The 23,246-nt window shown below is 33.5% G+C and overlaps 2 protein-coding genes across 2 annotated transcripts; both read left to right on the forward strand.

Annotated features, from left to right (window-relative positions):
* Positions 262-2,055, forward strand: LOC109344630 (transcription factor MYB28-like). Its single transcript, XM_019583388.1, has 3 exons — positions 262-420; positions 643-772; positions 1,110-2,055. Exons 1-3 carry the CDS (start codon positions 288-290, stop codon positions 2,053-2,055), a joined length of 1,209 nt encoding a protein of 402 aa, XP_019438933.1. The 5' UTR covers positions 262-287.
* On the forward strand, positions 10,234-16,116 carry LOC109344842 (rhicadhesin receptor-like). Its single transcript, XM_019583582.1, has 3 exons — positions 10,234-10,345; positions 10,515-10,706; positions 15,745-16,116. The coding sequence occupies exons 1-3, from the start codon at positions 10,234-10,236 to the stop codon at positions 16,095-16,097; spliced, it is 657 nt and encodes a 218-aa protein (XP_019439127.1). The 3' UTR covers positions 16,098-16,116.

The raw sequence follows: 23,246 nt of genomic DNA on the forward strand, positions 1-23,246 counted from the left end.
CATTTATATACAAGTCAAACCATATGAACTTCTATGGTCCTACAATGATAAGATCAATTGCATCAGTGCCATCCAAATATGATGACCCACCTATAGTGGGACCCAAACTATTATTGGATTGTCCCGTGAAAATAAAGTTTAGAAAACTCATATATAAATTCAAATGGCAATGTCCAATAACCCAATTCACTACATTTTTCTCTCTTTTTCTAAGGTTCCTTCTTTTATCATTTGATACACTTTATGAAGCTACCATTCTACTTTGTCAAAACCTCTTAAACTCTACTATGGGAAGACACTCATGCTGCTATAGGCAGAAGCTTCGTAAAGGTCTCTGGTCACCAGAGGAAGATGAGAAGCTTTTGAATTTCATCACCAACAATGGCCATGGATGTTGGAGTTCAGTTCCCAAACTAGCTGGTATTACACTATTATATATTATGACTTTTATTACCTTATCTAAGAGGTTGTGTCTTGTATAATTATAAGATTACTAACTTATGACTCTTGGAGGTTATGATTCAAATTATGGAAACAGTCTTTCTATTTATCGGATTAGTCTGCATACATTTTTCGATCTTCTACTCGTGTATTGGGTTGCCATTTTTTTTAATTTGTGTTTGTGTGTATTGTATGTGTCAGGTTTGATGAGGTGTGGAAAGAGCTGCAGATTGAGGTGGATAAATTATCTAAGACCTGATTTGAAGAGAGGAGCATTTTCACAGCAGGAAGAAAATTTGATAATTGAACTTCATGCAGTCCTTGGCAACAGGTAATTATTGTTAACATAGACTTATAGTTCAGTTGAGTAAGTAAATATGTATTTTACAGCATTTACTTTTTTTTCGACTTTTTTTCTATAATCAAGGATATCCCTCATCCTATAGATAAAGAAATAATCACTTTTGGAGTATCTGATTACTCGTTCCAACAAGTACCACTCATAGGAGTTAAACATTTGACTTTTTGACCTATTTAGAGATTTAGTTGGGTCTTACATTATTAGATCAATGTGATCTTCTCACTTTTAATGATTAAGATTAATGTCATTGTTCTATGTTTTTTTCATATCTAGCTAAATATTGGTATTTTATTATTATTGTTATTAGGTGGTCTCAGATTGCAGCACAGTTACCAGGAAGAACCGATAATGAGATAAAGAATCTTTGGAATTCCAGCATGAAGAAGAAGCTTAAGCAAAAAGGCATTGACCCCAACACTCACCAACCCCTCCATGAAGTTGAGAATAATAAGCCACCCTCAACAAACAACAAAAGCAACAATGACCTGAAAACCTCACTGGGATCCAATAATGAAGTAATGGGTCTTCATATCCATAAACAATCATCAAACTCCAAACCAAAAAATCCAACTTCTATGCCTATAGAACAATACCCTCTTGAAGTTTCTTCAAGTTACAAAATCAACAATCATAACAACAACACCAACCAGAAACTATTCCTAGATAATAATACATTTGGTATCAGTACTCATGACAGAACCATCATTAGTTACAAAACTTCTGATATAGTAGAAGAAACTTTTTATTCTTTATATGAACCCAACATGGGCTTCACTACTTCAAATCACAACACCTCTCTTTGTTTCATGCCGAATTCGACTTCTTCTCATGTGATATCTGAGCTAAACTCGACTAAAAATGCTTCTTTTATATCCTTTGGTGACATTGATGGGATTCAAAACTGGGAATTAAGTAACAGCATTGGAAGCATTAATAGTAGCAGTATCCAATTACAAACCAGCACTGATTTTCTTAACACTACGTGGGGTTTAGCAGAGTCTGCAACTGCAAAAGCTTATGATAATGATGTTGATAATGTTCATGTACATGTTGTACCTTCTTTACAAGAAGATGTTAAATTGTGTGAGTATTTCAACACAGCACCGTTTTTTGTGGGAAATATTAACACAGTGCAGGATCAAATTCAAAACTACGTCTATAGTGATGAGGTTATTAAACCAGAAAATGGATTCATAATAGATGAGGCAAGTACTTTTTGGAACAACAACTATGGCATGCAGCTAAGGTTTTAAATAGTGGTCACGGCAAACATGTAACAATGATTTGTTGTCTCAATCTGTGTCCCAAACCATATCTAAAATTAAATGAAAACATGCAACATAAATTAAAAAATTAAATAATCATTATTTTTTTTTCTATTCTTGCTTTAATATTATTAGTCCGATATATGGTTTAGAATATAATTTGAGACAACAAATTCTTCTAGTAGGATGTTGGTTTGCTGATTCCAAAACCTTAACTTATCAAAGTTTGTAACATTTGTTAATACACTTTGTAACCAATATTCAGCTCAATCTTTATATATATATATATATATAAATACAACAAAGATTTGCAAAGATTTTTAGTGGCTTTTGGACAAACTATGTAACATGTGATGAAAATTTTTGTTAAATATTTCGTGACGATTGATGAAACATTAATACTAGGATCTAGAATCTTTTGATTCTCACACATAATATACAACAAGAATACAGAGTCATATCTAAATCAATATTCTCTGATCTACTCCTTTCAATTTCAACCAAAAGAGGTAGAAATGACAACATTTATAATGTGAACTAAGTCAGAAATTTGTCAGTGAGTTCTGGACACAGGTGTAATTTAGTTATTTTGTTAATTTGCTTTTGATATTGTGAACATGTGTCTGATACAACAACAAAAATATCTCGGAAATCAGCTTATGATGTTATAGTATAATAATAAAATATTTGTTATCATGGATCCATATCTACTTGTGAGTTTTTGTTTGTGCACTATAGAATGAAGGCCCAAGGCCCACCCTTATATAAATAATTTTTCATTTTCATGGATTTTATTCTTATACCAAAAAATATTCATTCTTGTGAAACATGTCTAATAATTACACTCAGCTAATAGTCTTGTTCAATATTTTATTTACCATAGTGATTATCATATTATCTTATTATAGTTGAAGTAGAATTAAAATTAGAGTTAGTATGTGTTGACAAAATATGTGATATTTAAGTTTCATTAAGAATATGACAAAAATAAAAATTAAATAAAAACTCCAACCCCATTGAATGACAAAAATAGATCAATAAGAAAAGAAAATGTATCATATTCATACATTATCGCGATTTTCATAAGACTTTTTGTTTGAAAATGTTAGTATAAATTATTTTTAAAAATAATGGATATTCATTTTTTTACCCTCGTGATTTGCTTTAAATTCTTATTTTGGTTTAAGTTTTGACATGCAAATTTTATTTACTTTCTTATGATAAATAATAGTCATCATTTTTTATTTTGGTTTAAGTTTTGACATGCAAATTTTATTTACTTTCTTATGACAAATAATAGTCATCATTTTTTTCATGGACAAACATAATTCTTTTCATGGTTATTTCTCTATTTTCAAGTTTGAATAAGGTGTTATATTATGAAGTTTTATATTATCGGGTTTTATTCATGTTTTTAAATGGGAGCTAAGGCCATACAGGATGCGTGTGACACAATAGTTTTAATAAATATTTAAGCATTTTTAAATAGGTTTCTAAAATAAGAAACTTTAAAATTGTGCCTTTAAATTTATAAATCATTTATAACTAAGTACCTGTACTTATTAAGTTATTTTTTTTATAGGATATTGACTGAGTCTTAAATTATTAGTTATTCATAATTGTATGCTATAGTTTCTATTAGTAAATTGTGAAAATGGCCTAGTCATTGCAATTTTGCAAATCTATAATAAACTTGGTAAATAGACCACCCTATTAATCTTCTTCTAGATTACAGCTTTACACCCCACTCCAAATGTACCATAATACACAGTTTTCATTTCAACCACTCCTATTTCCACATCCCAACAATAGTACATTGTACAACATCAATTTCCTTCCCAAAATATTGAAGAAGGTGTTAGTTTAATGGTATAAGATTCTGCTAAATCCTCAAGATAATTAAAAAATGTTTAAGTTTGATTCCTACAAGTGACACTTATTGGAATGAACAATTATATATCAAAAAAGAAATTAATTCCTTACGAAATGGTAAATAAATAATCTTGGTAGTACCCAAAACAATTGGGTTGCGAAAAGGGTCCCTCAATCTTGGGCATTTCCACCATTCAAAGCCTTCAAATTAGGCCTTTGACTTGAATTATCTTCTTCACAATTGTAATTGTCCCTTGAGGCCCAATAAATGTAGTCTAAAAAATTAAGTGTTAGATATTTATGGAACGACAAGTGAGTCGTATCGTCCAAGTAATAAATCTGGTAAAAAACTGGGATATCGTCATTAGGGAGCAGAGTGAATTTACACTAATTCCTACAAGAATGAACTGAGCAACTATTTACAAGAATTGGTTTGATAATTTGACATTAGTCTTGTAAAAAAGATTAAGTTGAAATAAAAGTTTAACTATGAAATTAAAAGAGTTGGGATCGAAATTTATCATTTTTTCCTTTTGATATTCATAGATTCAATTCCAAGCAACTTGTGAAGTTACTGATTTTGATGCACATTTTTGATAAATCATTTACATCAATTCTTTGAGTATAAAATTCTTAGATAATCACGCAAATATCAATTCCTCTTATAATTGATTGATTAACTAGCCTTTATATTAATGTAAAAGCAATTCCTACATCATTGTTCATTCCTGAAACAGTGATCCATGAAGGAAGATGATCCAGATCTGGTATCAAGTTTAACTTCGCAGTTAAAAGTAACCCAAGAACAAGAATTCAGTAGCTAATTAAACTCGAGCAATAATAACGGGATAAACTTCCAAACATCACATAATAATTACATCAGAATTGAATCCAGGAGTACAAGGTAAGAAAATTACATTTTAAATCCCAACAATGAAGATCTAGACACTCATGTAAGACTAAGATTGCAACTAAGAGAGAGTGTGAATTAGTAGACTTAAAATAGTGACCACTTTTTCTGCAAAATCAAGAGTTAAAGTGCAGTAGAAAATATATGCAGAAAATTAACAAGTAAAATCAAAGAGATAAGGGAGAGGAGAATACACAAGGATTTTTATATTGGTTCACCTTCTTGTCCACGGAAGGCTACGTCTAGTACTCTTGTAGCACAAGAGATTTTTCCACTAAAGATTATGAGTTGTAATTACATTATCTCACCCTGAGATATCTATGTACCTTACACACTCTTTAATCCTTATTCACCTTTGGAAAACACATTTCCAAGTGATTATAATCTCCTTTCTTATCACACCCCGTGAAAGAAAGTATCCTGCAATAATAATGAAGAATGTTCAACAATGGTGGAATTGCCTTTACAAGTATGAAAGTAATGTAACTTGCAATTCAATCAACTATTTTGTATACTTAGTAATAATGTTCTTTATAAGTTTGCAAACTTGAAACACTTTCACTTTAAGCAACTTTAGAAAAATCAACATTGAAAGTTTATGAACTTGTTGCCAAAAGTGCAGAAAATAATTTCAGAATGTGTGTAAGAGCTTTTGAAATTTGCATGAGAGTTGTGTATATGTTGTGTGTTGTGGTTGTGAGTTTTAATGCATTTATATAGGTTTTCCAATCAGCCAAATGTCTCTTTGAAATGGTAGGAATTGATTAGAATGAAACCATGTCTTTTGGGTTGAAACTCATTCACTTTGAATTTGAAAATCTGATGCAACAACTCTCAGTAATTGATTACAGCACTGAGTAATCGATTACCCAAATGTTCTGTCCACTAATCATTTATTTCGAATTAGAGTAATCGATTATAACAAGTTGAGTAATCGGTTACTCAACTTTAATAGCACTGGTAATTTGTTACTCAAAGACAGTAATGTATTACTTTGATCAGTTTTAAGTTGGATAACTCATTTCTCACACACGTAACATGTTACTTAGATGAAGTAACTCGTTAGACACTATTTTTGAAAATTGTTTTAAGTATTTTGAAGTGTTTCAATTTTCTTTTAAAAATAGTTTGAGCATTACTACTATTGTATAATCAAGAGTATATGATAGAAGTACCTATTTAGACTTAGACTAAAAGTCTTGAATATCTTGAAGCTTGAATCTTCATTGTCTTCATAAATATTCTTCATTTTCTTCTTTTTGGTGATGTTGGTGTCTTCATCAAAACTGTGCCAAAGTCAGGAGCAAAGATCTTCTTCACAATCTCCCCCTTTTTGATGATGACAAACCAATATCTTCTTAATAGTGTAGTTTTCTGATAGCAGCATACTTTGTGATATTCTTCACTTGTCTTGAGTATGCTCCCCCTATCTTGTATACCCCCTTTTCATTTGGAGTTATGTGCATGAAAGTTTTTAAACAAAAAATACACTCTCCCAACTTTTCTTCCCCTTTTGACTTCATCAAAAAGTAGAAAAACCAAGAGTCCAACATAATATATATATATATATAGCATACATGAAATATGATATATATAACATATAATAATATGGATATCAAGATATAACGGATTTTGAGAAATATCATAAAAGTAAAAAAAATGTTCAAGCATTAACAATGCAAACAACAATACAAACAACATAATAGAAATTTGTCCGAATCCAGGAGAAATTAACATTACAACCAGAAAATCCTAACAACAGATAAAGTCTAAGACTCAGACTCAAAACTATCTTCATCAATGTCCATGCTACTCAGCTTAGAAGAGAGACGATGAAGTTAAAACTGGATTTGTTGATTCTATGTATCAAAGACGTCTATCTGATTAGTGATGTAGCCTCAAAGAGAGAATAATTCATCTATTATCATCTGATTGGTAGGCATGGCAGCAGATGAGGAAGATTGAGCATGAAATTCAGAAGGTTGAGGTTCAGAAGGATTAGCATGGGTAGGTTCTGGTTCAGGAGCAGGAGGTCTATCTTTCTTATGCTTGTAGGTCTGGTCACGAAGATCAAATGTGAAGCCTATTTTGTGGATTACATCGACATCAATATGGCTTTCACGAGGTTTAAGCGGGACCTTAGTTTCTCCAGCAGTAAAAACATCGAAATGCTCAAGGATTTTTGTTATGAAGATTGCATATGGCAAAGGGCTTTGTGTTCCTCTTATAGACCACATTTGTCTCATTATCATCAGAGTCCAATTGATTTTCAGATTAAATTTCATAGCATATATCTATTGGAGTTCTATGTCACTTATTTGAGAGTGATTTGAAAATTTTGGTAACATGACATAGCTCAAAAAATAATGAAGCAAACGGTCTTCTAGTTTGAGATGTCCAGCAGATAGAATATCTTTATTTTTAACAGTTTCACAATAGTCATGTTGCTTAAGCGTTTCTATTTCCTCTTTGGTTATTCTACACAGAAATAATAATAAAAATCTTTTCGATCATAATTTTCCCATTCGCATACAAGGCCAAAACCTGAAGGGTATGTTACAACACAATGAACTAATGGTTTTCATATCCAAAGTAATGTCTTTTCCTTTTACATAAGAAGTAAGATGGTTTTTCCTAAAGTTCATGTTACAGTAAAATACCCTAATCAGTTCAGGATAAATTTCATTTGATTCACAACAGAAATCGAAAAGGTTTTGTTATCTCAAGAGATAAGGAAATAGAAAATCTTCAAACTCAAAATTCTCGAGATTACCTTTGGGGGTGAAGATAATGCAACCATGAAAGTGTTCCTCAAATATTTTGCGTTACTCATCATTTGCTAGAAGTCGTGCTAAGTCAAGAGGGTTGGACTCCAAGGATGAAGTTCATTGCTTCCTTTGAGTAGAATTGGTGCGTTGCTTCTTGGTTCTAGATGACGAAGCCAATGAAATGAGTTTTTGAAAAGTTAGGTTTTTGGGTTTTGGAGATTTGGGGTTTTTTGATTTAGGTCACTAAACACGAAAATGATGGTTTAGAAGTGAAAATGTGATATGAAAGCACACAAAAATCACTCGAAACAGATCAAAAACGAAAATTTTAGAGAGAGAGGTGGCCACGAAGATTGAAATGAGGAAGAACTAGGGGAGGTTTGTGTAGGTGTAGAAAAGTGAGGGGTGGTTTGTGTAATTTCACTAAAACTCAGGGGTGTCAGTGTAATTAACTCTTAATTAAATAGTATAGCACTTGTACGTTAATAATTTATTTTAATTTTACCTTTTTTGGAGAGCATCTGCAACTGCATAATGCTCATTATGACTTTTTACACGCTTTTGTAATAGCAAATGACCAAGTCCAATAACTAAAAATGTTCAACGTATTATTGACATAAAATACATTGGAAAGAAAGTGCAAGTATCAAATATGTTGACATTCTATAAAACCATTGGTTTGACTACTTTAATGATTAGAATTTAGAATTGGATTCATTGCAAGAGTAATTATCTTGGTTTATAAAGTTTAGAGTGCATAGTTATGAAAATGAAAATGATAATAACAAACATATTTTCAGGAAATGAAAACATGGAAATGAAAATTGTTTCTTAAAAATGAAAATAGGAAATAGAAATAGAAAATATGTCTTGAAATCAAACAACCCTTGACGTGTTACACCTCATGTTATCTTTCCTTTTTTTTTTTTTTTGCATTTTTAGTAAGTTTTTAATATTTCAAATGATTGAAGTGTCAAAGTGTTTATTAAATAAAAGGATTTAATATGTATATATTAATAGTGTAACATTCACTGTCAGTAAATCATCTGTCATTAATTTATTAATTACGGTTGACTCTTAAATAAAAGTAATTTGAATCAATGGTAGATGATATACTGATAGTATAAAAAAATTTACACCGTCAATGTGCAGATTTTAAACTCTAAATAAAATGCAATTTTTTTATGAGAGAAATATCTATACACTGCTAGTGTAAATATTTATATATAATTCGTAGATCATTTACCATTTATTTATATTACTTTTTTTTGAAAAGTCAATAATCATAATGAATTGTAGATAATACAATGACAATATAAAATTTATACACTATCAGTGCATATAATTTTTTCTTGATTTTTTATTTGTAAGGAATATTGACTTCATCTATATGAAGACACTAGTAGAGTATAAATGAATTAGAAGCAACCGACAGGTCTCATTGTCCATAGTTGATAAATAGCTAGGTTTTGCATGCTATTTATGATCAAATTCATTTCCCATTTATATGTGAAAATTTTCAAGTATGTTATTTAGGATCAGATTCAGTTTCCACTTTATATGTGAAAAAATTCATTAAAAGAGGTGAAGTTTTTTTTGTGATTTTTATGGAAATTAATGGATTGATGTTTGTTATTGTCTAAAAAATTATCCCATGCAACCCAAAAATAAAATGGAGTAGAAAACCCCTTGGGGAAGACAAACATTCATAGTAAATGGGTAGATAGAAGTGAAAATGAAATATAATAAAATGAAATAGAAACCCATGTGAAGAAGTCAAGTACATATAGTAAAAATGAAATGGGAAGCGTGCACACAAAAACTAATTAAATTAAATAGAAAGATTTAATATGTATACACTCATAATGTAAGTGTTTTTTATAATGTCAGTAAATCATTCATTATTGATTTATTAGTCATCATTGACTCTAACAAAAACTAAAACAAATTAATGATAGATAATATGCTGACAATATAAAAAACTTTACATTGTCCTAGAAACCGAGGTAAGCATGACTGTGCCCTATAATATACGGATTAAAATCAAGGCAACTAGGCAAGGAATAGTGATAATATAAGCATTAAAAACGTAAATTAAACGTTATCGGAAATATGACTTTGGATATTAACTGAACCATATGTAATTCTACAAACCAAAGCTTATCAAAAGTATGACTTTGGATATTAACAGCACCAGATGTAATTGTACAAAAACAATATTGATGAATAGTGACATACTATTTCATACTTAACACATTATTTTTTATTGATATATGTACGTGTAAATATTGTTTTTGGTTGATGATCAATCATATATTGTTAAAATATTTAACTATTATAATGATAACAAAAAAAATGTTGCAAATTTCAAACTTCAATAATTAGGTAAACAAATGTCTCATATTGTATCACATTGGGATTAGGATGATGATCCCTATGGCTAGCTATTCTTTTAGTTGAGATTTTAAAACTCACAGTATTTATTCATTTTTCATATCTTTATGTCTCTCTTTTAAGTCTTCTCTTCTCTAGCTATAAATATCCAAAACCCTATTCATCATAGTTCCAAATTATCCAAACAATTCAAAACTCACATAAATGACATAGCAGCTATTAATGAAGGTCTTAGGTTCATTGCTATTGGTGACTGTTGCTATGGTGTTAGCCATCACTACTGCATCTGATCCTGATCCTCTTCAAGACTTCTGTGTTGCAAATCTTACCTCTGGTATATTAATACTTTTACATAACTCCAATCTCTCTTCTTTTTTTGTAAGATCATTGGAGTGAAATTTCAAATGGAAAAAATGTAATTTTTAATTACATTTAATTTACTTTTTTATTTATTTATTAGCAATTCTAATTCTCGATTCACTATGTGATTGGAAAATTAACAGTGGTTGAAGTGAATGGATTCACATGCAAAAACGCGTCTGAAGTAAATGCAAGTGATTTCTCCTCATTGATACTAGCCAAACCAGGTTCCACAAACAACACCTATGGGTCCCTAGTGACTCGAGCCAATGTTTTGAAAGTGGCAGGACTCAACACTTTAGGTCTCTCTTTATCACGTATTGACTATGCCCCATGTTAGATGCCTCTCATTACTATGCCTTAAAAAAAATTTATGACAATTTTATGGCTCTCTTTAAGGGCATTTTATGTCACTTTTATGGCTTTGTTTCCAAGCATCCAATGCTTGAAATCCAAGATACCAAGACTTTGCTTGCCTATAAAAGGACACATATAGAGAGCTTCAAAATCATCTTCACAACACACAACATCTCTTTCATTTACACATATATTGTGAGTGCATTCTTGGTGAGAATTCTTGTTCCATTTGAGAGAGTATTTGTGAGAAAAATATTGTCATTTGTCCTCATCATTATAAGAGGATTTCTTGTACTCTTCTTTTTTACATAGTGGAATTTTGCTCTTGATCGCCCGTGGTTTTTTTCCTCTCACACTGAGGGGTTTTTCCACGTTAAATCTTGTGTGTTATTTTCTTTATCCTTTACTTGCTTCTCTTTTGTTCTCAATTGATTCAATCCTGTGCTTCCGCATTGTGCTCTAACCTTAACAAGTGGAATCAGAGCTCTTACTAAATTGAGAATTTCAAAATGTCTGCAAAATTTGACATTGAGAAGTTTGATGGCAAAATTAGCTTTTCTATTTGGCGAGTCCAAATGAGGGCCGTTCTTATCCAGAGCGGATTAAAGAAAGCTTTAGATGGGAAGTCAAAGAAACCAGTTTCCATGACCGATGATCAATGGGACGAGTTGGATGAAAAGGCGCTTTCAACAATTCAACTTTGTTTGTCGAAGGAGGTTCTTCGTGAGGTTGCCAATGAAGAAACCGCTGCGGCTTTGTGGCTGAAGTTAGAAACTTTATACATGACCAAGAGCCTCGCAAACAAGCTTCGTCTCAAAGAACGGTTATACACCATTCGTATGGTTGAAGGTACTCCTATTCAAACTCATCTTGATGAGTTTAATTCTATTATTATGGATATGCAAAATATTGATATTAATATTGAAGATGAAGACAAAGCTGTTTTGTTGGTTGTCTCTTTACCTTCTACCTATAAGCACTTCAAAGAAATCATGTTGTATGGAAATAATGATACCTTATCCTTTGAAGATGTTAAATCTAATTTATTGTCCAAAGAAAAATTTGATCTTGAAGTTAATTCTGTGGACAAGGGTGAGGGCTTAAGTGTTCGAGGTAGAACTCAAGAAAAAGGGAGTACCAATTATAAAAAGTTCAGATCCAAATCCAGAGGTCGCAAATCCAACAAAACTTGTCGCTATTGCAAGAAACCGGGGCATGACATTCCTGATTGTTTTATCTTAAAGAAAAAACAAGAAAAACAAGATAAGGGAAAATTTCAACAATCCTCTGAAGCTGCTAATATTGAAGCCAATTCTGACGGTGATATTCTTTTATCTGTTGTCTCTTATAATAATAGGAGTAAAACAGAATGGATTCTTGATTCTGGATGTACTTTTCATATGTGTCCTTATAAGGACTTATTCACCACTTTTGAACATGTTGACAGTGGTGTTGTTTTGATGGGCAATGATACCCAATGCAAAGTTGCAGGAATAGGTACTATTCAGATCAAGGCTCATGACGGTGTTGTCAGAACCTTGGCTAATGTCCGCTATATTCCAGATTTGAAGCGGAACTTAATTTCTCTTGGCACCCTAGAGTCTCTCGGGTGTAGGTATTCAGCTGAAGGTGGAGTTCTAAAGGTATTGAAAGGTGCTATGGTATTATTGAAAGCTAACCGGATTGGTAGTTTATATGTCTTGCAAGGTTCTGTTGTGACAGGTTCAACAGCTGTATCTTCTTCAATGCATGATAATGACATTACCAAATTATGGCACATGCGCCTGGGCCATATGAGTGAAAAAGGTATGCACCTTCTAAGCAAACAAGGTCATCTTGGTAAACATGGCATTGGTAAATTGGATTTTTGTAAACATTGTGTTTTTGGGAAACAGAAAAAGGTTAGTTTCTCCACTGCAACTCACCGTACCAAAGGTATTCTTGATTATATTCATTCTGACCTTTGGGGGCCTTCTAAATTTCCTTCTCATGGAGGATGTCGCTATATGATGACCATCATTGATGATTTTTCTCGCAAAGTTTGGGTTTATTTTCTGCAGCATAAAAATGAGACTTTCTCCACTTTCAAGAAGTGGAAAACTCTTGTTGAAACCCAGACAGGGAAGAAAGTGAAGAAGCTTAGAACAGACAATGGATTAGAGTTCTGCAATGGTGATTTTAATGAGTTCTGCACAAAAAATGGTATTGCTAGACACAAAACTATTCCAAGAAATCCTCAACAAAATGGTGTTGCAGAACGGATGAACAGGACTCTACTTGAGAGAGTTCGTTGTATGCTCTCAAATGCTGGGTTATGGCATCGGCGTGAATTTTGGGCTGAAGCAGCATCTACTGCTTGTTACCTGGTTAATCGTTCTCCACATTCAGCACTTGATTTCAAAATCCCAGAAGAAATTTGGTCAGGTAATCCTGTTGATTATTCTAACTTAAGAATCTTTGGATGTCCTGCTTATGCACATGTTAATGATGGTAAATTAGCTCCAAGAGCTGTTGAGTGCATATTTCTTGGTTATGCATCTGAGTCTAAAGGATATCGCTTATGGTATTCTGATGCAAAGTCACGGAAATTAATTCTTAGCAGAGATGTGACTTTTAATGAGGATGCATTTTTATCTTCTGGAAAACAATCTATTGTGTCTTCTTCTACTAGTACAGGTAATCTACAGGGTACTAGCGAGAAGGTGGAGTTGATAGTGAAACCTACAGTTCCTAATGTTGATGTTCCATCTTCCTCTACAAATCAATCTAGCATTGATGATCATTATGTTGATTGTGATGACAGTACAACTTCTCCTATTCATCAGCAAGAAGATGATTATTGTATTGCTCGAGACAGAACCAGAAGACTAATTAAAAGGCCAGCTAGATACACTGATGGTGATAATTTAATTGCTTATGCATTGTCAGTTGCACAAGAGGTAAATGATGATGTTGAACCTGCCAGCTATACAGAAGCTGTTTCTTGTGTTGATTCGTCACAGTGGCTAGTGGCTATGAATGAAGAGATTGAAAGTCTTCATAAGAATGGTACTTGGGCTTTGACAGAGCTTCCCGAAGGCAAACGACCATTACGATGTAAATGGATCTATAAGAAGAAAGACGGTATTCCCGGGGTTGAAGATCCAAGATGCAAAGCACGACTAGTTGTTAAAGGTTTTAATCAAAAGGAAGGTATTGACTTTAATGAGATATTCTCACCTGTTGTTCGTCATACTTCTATACGTGTTTTGCTTGCTTTTGTTGCTTTATTTGATTTGGAGTTGGAGCAACTTGATGTAAAGACAGCTTTTCTACATGGAGAGCTGGAAGAAGAAATTTACATGGAACAACCTGAAGGATTTATTGTTCCTGATAAGGAGCATCTTGTCTGTCGATTGAAGAAATCATTATATGGCCTTAAGCAAGCTCCCAGACAATGGTACATGAGGTTTGATTCTTTTATGATTGGGCAAGGTTATTGCAGGAGTCAATTTGATGACTGTATTTATTTCCAGAAATTTCCAAATGAATCATTCATATACTTGTTACTGTATGTTGATGATATGCTAATTGCTTCACGTGACAAGTCTTTGATCCGGAAATTGAAAATTCAACTCAATAATGAGTTTGAGATGAAAGAATTAGGTGCAGCCAAGAAAATTCTTGGTATGGAGATTCACAGGGATCGTCAAGCTGGTAAATTGTTTTTATCCCAAGAGAAATATATTGAAAGAGTGCTTGAAAGGTTTAATATGAATAATTGTAAACCTGTTTCTACTCCACTTGCTGCACATTTCAAGTTATCTTTAGATCTTTGCCCACATACAGAGGAAGAGATGGAGCGTATGTCACATATTCCTTATGCTAGTGCAGTTGGTAGTCTTATGTATGCTATGGTGTGCACTAGACCTGATTTAGCATATGCTGTTAGCATGGTAAGTCGATATATGCATAATCCTGGAAAGGATCATTGGAGTGCTGTAAAATGGATTTTTCGGTATCTAAAAGGTACTTCTGGTATTGGCTTGGTATTTGACAGAAACAAGGCTACAACTGATGACGTTGTAGGTTATGTTGATTCGGATTATGGTGGTGATATTGACAGAAGGAGGTCTCTTTCTGGTTACATCTTTACTCTCTGTAATAGTGCTATTAGCTGGAAAGCTACTCTTCAGTCCATTGCTGCATTGTCTACGACTGAAGCAGAATATATTTCAGCAACGGAGGGTGTGAAGGAGGCTATTTGGCTCCGAGGTTTGGTAAATGAACTTGGTCTAATACAGGGTGTTCTTACAGTGTTTTGTGATAGTCAAAGTGCTATTCATTTGACCAGGAATAATCGTTATCATGACAAGACCAAACACATTGATATAAAACGTCACTTTATCCGAGATATTGTTGCTATTGGTGAAATTATGGTGGAAAAGATTCACACATCAGAGAATCCAGCAGATATACTTACCAAGCCACTTCCGAATACCAAGTTCCAACTTTGCTTGGACTTGGTTGGTCTTATTGTTAGATGTCTCTCATTTCTATGCCTTAAAAGAATTTTATGACTATTTTATGGCTCTCTTTAATGGCATTTTATGTCACTTTTATGGCTTTGTTTCCAAGCATCCAATGCTTCATATCCAAGATACCAAGACTTTGCTTGCCTATAAAAGGACACATATAGAGAGCTTCAAAATCATCTTCACAACACACAACATCTCTTTCATTTACACATATATTGTGAGTGCATTCTTGGTGAGAATTCTTGTTCCATTTGAGAGAGTATTTGTGAGAAAAATATTGTCATTTGTCCTCATCATTATAAGAGGATTTCTTGTACTCTTCTTTTTTACATAGTGGAATTTTGCTCTTGATCGCCCGTGGTTTTTTTCTTCTCACACTGAGGGGTTTTTCCACGTTAAATATTGTGTGTTATTTTCTTTATCCTTTACTTGCTTCTCTTTTGTTCTCAATTGATTCAATCTTGTGCTTCCGCATTGTGCTCTAACCTTAACACCACAGGTGGCTTAAACCCACCTCACACACACCCACGTGCCACTGAGGTTGTTTTTGTTCTTAAGGGAACACTTGATGTTGGGTTCATAACTGTAGCCAATGTTCTTATATCTAAGACTATTACCAAAGGTGAGATATTTGTGTTCCCTAAAGGATTGGTTCACTTTCAAAAGAATAATGGTCACCACCCAGCTTCAGTTATTGCATCCTTTAATAGCCAATATCCTGGGAAACAATCCATTGCACTTACTTTGTTTACTGCTACGCCACCACTTCCAAACAATGTTTTGAGCAAGGCCTTTCAAGTGAGTACCAATGAGGTTGAGATTATCAAGTCTAACCTTGCACCTAAGAACTAGAATGTTGGAGTAGAGATCTGTTGTCTAAAATCATGTCCTAAATCATGTCTTGTGCAATGATGAAGAAGAGAAAACAACCATAATAATGAATGTATATTTTCATTGTGGCATGACAAGGTTTGGAACAAGATTTGAAACAATAGATCTATGTTCGAAATATTGATTGTATTTTTGTGTGTTTGTAATTATATTATTTTATTCGGGTATTGTTATTTGTTGTTAATGCTTTGTAATTCAGTTTAGTTAGTTAATCTAGTTAGTGTGTACTTTCTGTTTATAGTAAGTAGTTAGTTGGTTGATGCTATAAAAGGAAGGTTTGCTTTGTAAATGAAATAATGCTTAATGCAATAAAACTAGACTCTAATACTTACCTCTCAACATATCTTTTCTTCATTCGTCTTCTTTAAAAACAGCTTTCATTCTTCTTTACTTTGTTCTTCTTCTTCCTCTTCCTCGTGCTTTATTTCTTCTTCATCTTGTTTACAAGTGAAGTAAACAAACAACAGTGGTATCAAGAGCTTTGCTTTAGGTGATTCCTTCGATTCTTGGATTTGTGTGAAAGGGGAAACTCATTCATTCATTCATGGCTATAAACAGTGCTTTCACAATGACACTGCGCACTCTGGACAGCAAGAACTATGAAAGATGGCACATATAGATGAAGGTCTTGTTTGGTTATCAAGAAGTACTTGATATAATCCAAGAAGGATATCAATCAGTAGATGAGGATGCAACCGAGGCTCAGAGACTTGTTCACAGAGATTGCAAGAAGAGAGATTGTAAGGTCGTATTCATGATTCATCAATGTGTGAATGAATCGAATTTTGAGAAGATTTTCAATGCAAAAACAGCAAAAGAAGCTTAGGAAAGTCTTAAAAAATGCTATGCTGGTGTAGAGAAGGTAAAGAAGGTTAAGCTCCAAACCTTGAGAAGAGAATATGAATTGCTACAAATGAGAGATGGTGACACAATTGCAGAGTACTTCACCAAAATCAGATTACTGACAAATCTGATGAAGGGATGTGGTGAAGTAATGAGGGATCAATTGGTAGTTGAAAAGGTGTTGAGGACCTTAAACTCCAAATTTGATCATGTGGTTGTTGCCATAGAGGAGTCTAAGGATCTTGAGGTGTTCAAGATTGAAGAATTGCAAAGCACATTAGAGGCTCATGAACAAAGAATCAAGGAAAGAAACTCATAGAGAAACTCTGATCAAGCACTCGAAGCACAAGCAAGCAGAAGGTCATTCAACCAAGGCAACTTCACAAAGAAACTCAAGAATAAATGGAAATCTGACAAAGGAAGAACCTATGAAGGAACTAGGCATGATTCAAACTCATTTTCTGGAAACAAAGGCAGTGGACAAGACCAGATGCTAAAGAGAAACAAGAAGAAGTTTGATAAGAAGAAAATTCAATGCTTTAATTGTAAGAATTTTGGTCACTTTGCATCTAAGTGTAGGTTCAAGGTTGCTCATGGCAGTGGTCTAGAAATTGAAGCCAGGTTGGCTCAAGAGGAGGAATCTGAGGAGGAACAAGTCTTACTAATGGTCACATCTGAAAAGGAGGTCAAGGATGACTGCTGGTATCTAGACGCAGGGTGCTCCAACCATATGTCAAGCAACAAGGACTGATTTGAGAGACTTGATGAAAATGCCAAGAGTAATGTGAAGTTTGCTGATCATAGCTCCATCAATGCTGAAGGAGTTGGAGATATCTCAATCAGGAGAAAGGATGGGAAGAGTGCTAGTATCAAAAATGTCCTGTATGTGCCTAAGATGAAGAGTAACCTGCTTAGCCTTGGCCAACTACTTGAGAAAGGGTATGAAATGACCATGGCAGACAAGATGCTAAATGTGTATGACTGTGACAAGAATCTCATCTTGAGAGTTCCACTATCCAAAAATAGAACCTTCAAGATTGGGATTCAAGTCAACAATCATAAGTGCCTACTATCTAAGACAACTCATGATAATTGGACTTGCCATCAGAGGTATGGCCATCTGAATTTCAAGAATCTTGAGCTTCTGAGCAGGAAAGGAATTGTCATTGGATTACCATCAATTATTAGTCCAAGCACACTGTGTGATGATTGTTTGTCAAGTAACCAAAGTAGGAGCAGCTTTGTGTCTCACATACCAACTAGATCAACAAAGTCACTTGAGTTGATCTACTCAGATGTATGTGGCCCATTTGAAGAACACTCATTGGGAAACAACAGGTACTTCATGACCTTCACATATGACTTTACAAGGAAGACTTGGGTTTACCTTATCAAGAGGAATAGTGAGGTATTCTCAATCTTTGTGAATTTTAAAGCTCAAGTAGAAAGACAGAGTGGACAGAAATTGATGACCCTGAGAATTGATGGAGGAAGAGAGTACTTGTCAAATGAGATGAAAGATTTATGTGCCAAGGAAAGATTGACTCATGAAGTAATTGCTCCATATATCCCACAACATAATGGTACTGCAGAAAGGAAGAACAAAACCATTCTTAACATGACAAGAAGTATGCTCAGAACAAAGTCTATGTCAAAAAGATTTTGGGGTGAAGCTGTCTCTAAAGCAGTGTACATCATGAACATATGTCCTACAAAAAGGCTAAAGGAAACCACACCTGAAGATGCTTGGTCAGGCTCAAAACCAAGGGTGGATCACTTCAGCGTGTTTGGTTCAATCTGCTATGCTCATGTACCTGAAGCTCAAAGAAAGAAGCTTGATGAGAGAAGCAAGAAGCTTGTATTATACTACAGATGCATACATGGTTTATGATCCACTAAGTCATAGGATAATGTTGAGTAGAGATGTGAGAATTGATGAAACACAAAGTTGGAATTGGAATGAAACAAGCAATGACCCAGCAAGACACACAATAATGCAGTTTGATGAAGGCCTAGTAGATTTGGAACTATTGCATACTAATCAACCAGTTGTTGAAGAAATTCAAAACCAAACAAGACCACAAAGAGCTAGAAAACCACCATCAAGACTAAGTGACTATGAAGTCTTCCCAGACTCAGAAATCACCATTGAAGGAGAGCTGGTTCACATGGCTCTATTGGCTGAAATGGAACCAGTAAACTCAGAAGAAGCATCCAGATAGAGTCATTGGCTTGAGGCTATGCAAGAAGAACTCATGTCCATTGAGAAAAATAGAACTTGGGAGCTCACTCAATTACCAAAAGGAAATAAGGTCATTGATGTAAGATGGGTTTATAAAGTAAAAATAAATCCAAAGGGAGAAGTGACTAAATACAAGGCTAGACTTGTGGCAAAGGAATTCCTTCAAAGACAAGGCCTATACTATGATGAAGTCTTTGCCCCTGTTGCAAGAATGGAAACCACAAGGTTGGTGGTACCATTGGCGAGCTATAAAGGTTGGTGCATTCAACAAATGGATGTAAAATCAGCATTCTTGAATGGGCCATTAGAAGAAGAGGTGTAAAATCAGCAGGGAGTGAAGGATTGGTGTATAGATTGCATAAGGCTTTGTATGGCCTTAAGCAAGCACCAAGAGCCTGGAATAAGAAGATTGATGGCTTCATGTTGAAATTTGGCTTCTCTAAATGCACAGCTGAGTATGGTATGTACTTAAGAGGTGCAGAGCTAAATCAAATGATAATTGTGTGACTATATGTAGATAATCTCCTAGTAATAGGCAATGATGTGAGTAAGATCAATTCATTCAAGCAAGCTATGAAGAGTGAGTTTGATATGAGTGATCTAGGAAACCTATCCTACTTCTTAGGGATAGAATTCACTAGAATCAAAGGAGGAATTGTTATACATAAGAAGAAGTAAATTGCTGATGTTTTGAGAAGATTCAACATGTCACACTACAACTTTGTTTCAACACTTGTTAAAGCAAGAAATCTAGTGCTCCAAGATGACTTAGCTGCTAACAAAACCATGTACAGGCAAATGGTTGGGTGCCTAAGGTATATTTGCAACACAAGACCTGACATTGTGCATGTTGTAGGCTTGATCAGCAGATTTATGGAAGCACCAACAAGAGGTCATCTCCTAGCAGCCAAAAGATTGCTTAGATACATCAAAGGCACCATAGATTTTGGTCTGCTACTACCAAACCACTTCAGCAACCTTAGTTATGATATACTTGGCTTTAGTGATGCGGATTGGTGTGGAGATAAACTTGACAGAAAAAGCACAACAGTGTATCTGTTTATGCTTGGCAATTCACAATTTCATGGTGTTCAAAGAAACAAGACGTGATTGCCTTGTCCTCTTGTGAAGCAGAATACATAGCAGCGTGTATGGCAGCTTGTCAAGGCCTTTGGTTAGACACATTGTTAGTAGAACTGAAGCTAAAGGAAGAAGGTAATGGCTCGGTATTAATGGTTGACAACAAATCAACCATACATCTTGCCAAGAATCCAGTGGCTCATGGTCGTAGCGAACACATTGAGACAAGATTTCATTTCCTAAGAGATCAAGTGAGTAAGAAAAAGTTGAAGATGGTGTTCTGCAGAAGTGAAGAACAACTCGCAGATATCTTCACCAAGCCATTGAAGAAGGAGATGTTTGAAAAGTTAAGGTTGAAGTAGGCATTGTAAGATTGAGTGTTGACTGAATTAAGGAGAAGTGTTGTTAATACTTTGTAATTCAGTTTAGTTAGTTAATCTAGTTAGTGTGTACTTTCTGTTTATAGTAAGTAGTAAGTTGATTGATGCTATAAAAGGAAGGTTTGCTTTGTAAATGAAATAATGCTTAATACAATAAAACTAGACTCTAATACTTACCTCTCATCATATCTTGTCTTCATTCTTCTTCTTTAAAAACAGCTTTCATTCTTCTTTACTTTGTTCTTCTTCTTCCTCTTCCTCGTGCTTTATTTCTTCTTCATCTTGTTTACAAGTGAAGTAAACAAACAACATTATTTATACATCTATTTTAGAGAACTTCAAAATGTATTTTTTTATTTACAACATAAAGTATACTTTGATGGTAAATAGAAAAATATTTTAGAGATTTTTAGAGATAGATGTAATAAACTTTTCTTCATTGTTTTGTTGTTGTTTTATGACTTTCATGTTTGTAAATATGCATAGATATAAGATATCAATATTGAATTACATGAGAGACTTATTCTGTAACATTTTTGCATAGGTACTGGTCACGATTCCCATTGACGTGAGTTACATGGCCCAATACAGATTATTTTGGTCTTTTTTATAAGATTTTTTCAAGGTTTCTAAGTATATTAATTAAACTTGTTTCCAACATACATCTATTTAATTATGTATCATTAATTATAATGTAATGGGAAGATGGAGTGAGTAGTGCATGATTATAAAGGGTACTTTGTAAAACATATATAATTTTGGAAACATTAAATATAGTATATTGAAATTCTAATTTTAACAATATGTATACAAACCATTATATGCCAACCAATGGACGTTGGTTTAAGTGATACATGTTTGAGTCCCTTTAAGCAAGAACTCGGGTTTGAGTCTTGTGGATGGAAAAAAATATCCGTTGGAAGAGTTAGCCTCATGTACATGTGGATGTTCCCGGCTTGGACAGGATTGCCTCAAGTGCGAGGATACATGTGGGAAATAATTAGTTGTAAGGACAACTACGAACCCCAAAATAATTAGTTCTTTACTCGAAAATGTGAGAAGATACTCTTAGTAAGTTAGTAGTATACAAAAAAATAAATAGGAAGAAAAGGTTTTCTCACCTATAAATGTGTTTTTCTTGTGAATGACATGTACCAGAAAAAGATATAAAATATGACAAAAATAAAACAAAGTAAAGGGTTCATCACAATAACTCAAGAGGTGCCTTTAGCATAAACATTTGGAACAAGAGTCAAATTTGCGTTTGTGAGCCTTTAAAAGCCTTGAAAACCTTGTCCTACGGTAATGGAAGCCACATTTGATTCTGAACCTTGAAAGAACAAACTTGTTCAACTTCTTAGCAGATTTTAGCTTTGGCCACAAAACTTTCTTGACAAGTGCCAATGACCCTTTAATTTTCTCAGTGAAGCTCTTCTTTCTACTGAACTCATAGCTTCTTAGAAACAATTGTCTTTTCTCCATAGATGATGGGTTATGAATCATAGGCATGGCACCAAAAGAGAAAGTGACCTGAAAAGTTCAATAAATTGATCATATGGATTAGTATTTCAATCATGGTTGCATTTTGTTTAACGAAATTGTGAGATATTGAGAAAAAATGTGATCATGTAGTTGCAACATAATTATGTAGACTCCAAAATCATAATATTGCGCGCGATTATTGTAGATTGCATAATGTGATGTGGTTGCGATAACCATTATAAAAGTATCACATCATAATTACGGAGTGACATTGAATCATAATGATTTGACCGCAACATAATTGTATCGGACTACATTTGACTGTATTAGGTCGCAACCCAACTGCTTCGAGCCACATCAATATTAAAAATATTTTTTTACTCACAAAATAATTTATATCGTAACGGCCGCAATGACAGTTACCACGACCAAAATAGTGTTTGTGAAATACAATTATTTAAAACAAACTAGATTATAGAAATATGATTAAGGATAATGAGAAAGGGATATGGATTGGAGAAATTCATCGAACCTGATTGTTACTTTGCTTTGTTTTTATTGCTAGTCGATTATATTGCACAAGCTATAATAAACACAAGTCTCACTCTTACTTTACCCAATACCCTTTGATCTTTTATGTGTCTTATATATAATTATACTAGTATATCTATTGTATCAATAAGAATCATCTATGAAGATATTATTCGAAATTAGTTTTTGAAATCTTTCTGTTTTTTTATGTTTGGATCTTAAAATATTAAAATTAAATTTGAACTAAAATTCCTTAAATCTTTAGAAACAAAACTGTTAAAATCGGGGTAATAATAGAATAAATTAGGATATATCATTCACATTTAAAATCTGAAGTTTTAATTTAATTCGCAATCAGAAATCTTATATTTATCATAATCTTAAACCATCGCAACAAGCGCTTAGATTAATTAGTTATGAGCAAAATCAATCAATCAACAATGCACAATAAATATCTTTCAACTTAAAGTAAAAATATAGTTTTAGAACATAATCTATCCACTAAATAATATCGATGAATACAATGGTGATTATCAACTTTTTTATGATTTT

Source organism: Lupinus angustifolius, chromosome LG04 (genome assembly GCF_001865875.1).
Source record: "Lupinus angustifolius cultivar Tanjil chromosome LG04, LupAngTanjil_v1.0, whole genome shotgun sequence".
NCBI lineage: Eukaryota > Viridiplantae > Streptophyta > Magnoliopsida > Fabales > Fabaceae > Lupinus > Lupinus angustifolius.

What these genes read in the sequence shown, in the direction of transcription:
- LOC109344842 (XM_019583582.1), top strand. Translation starts at nt 10,234, where the DNA reads ATGAAGGTCTTAGGTTCATTGCTATTGGTGACTGTTGCTATGGTGTTA. An exon ending in TGTTGCAAATCTTACCTCTG is followed by an intron (nt 10,346 to 10,514) that starts GTATATTAATAC and finishes GAAAATTAACAG; the next exon opens with TGGTTGAAGTGAATGGATTC. An exon ending in ACGTATTGACTATGCCCCAT is followed by an intron (nt 10,707 to 15,744) that starts GTTAGATGCCTC and finishes TTAACACCACAG; the next exon opens with GTGGCTTAAACCCACCTCAC.
- LOC109344630 (XM_019583388.1), top strand. Translation starts at nt 288, where the DNA reads ATGGGAAGACACTCATGCTGCTATAGGCAGAAGCTTCGTAAAGGTCTC. An exon ending in TTCAGTTCCCAAACTAGCTG is followed by an intron (nt 421 to 642) that starts GTATTACACTAT and finishes TGTATGTGTCAG; the next exon opens with GTTTGATGAGGTGTGGAAAG. An exon ending in CATGCAGTCCTTGGCAACAG is followed by an intron (nt 773 to 1,109) that starts GTAATTATTGTT and finishes TATTGTTATTAG; the next exon opens with GTGGTCTCAGATTGCAGCAC.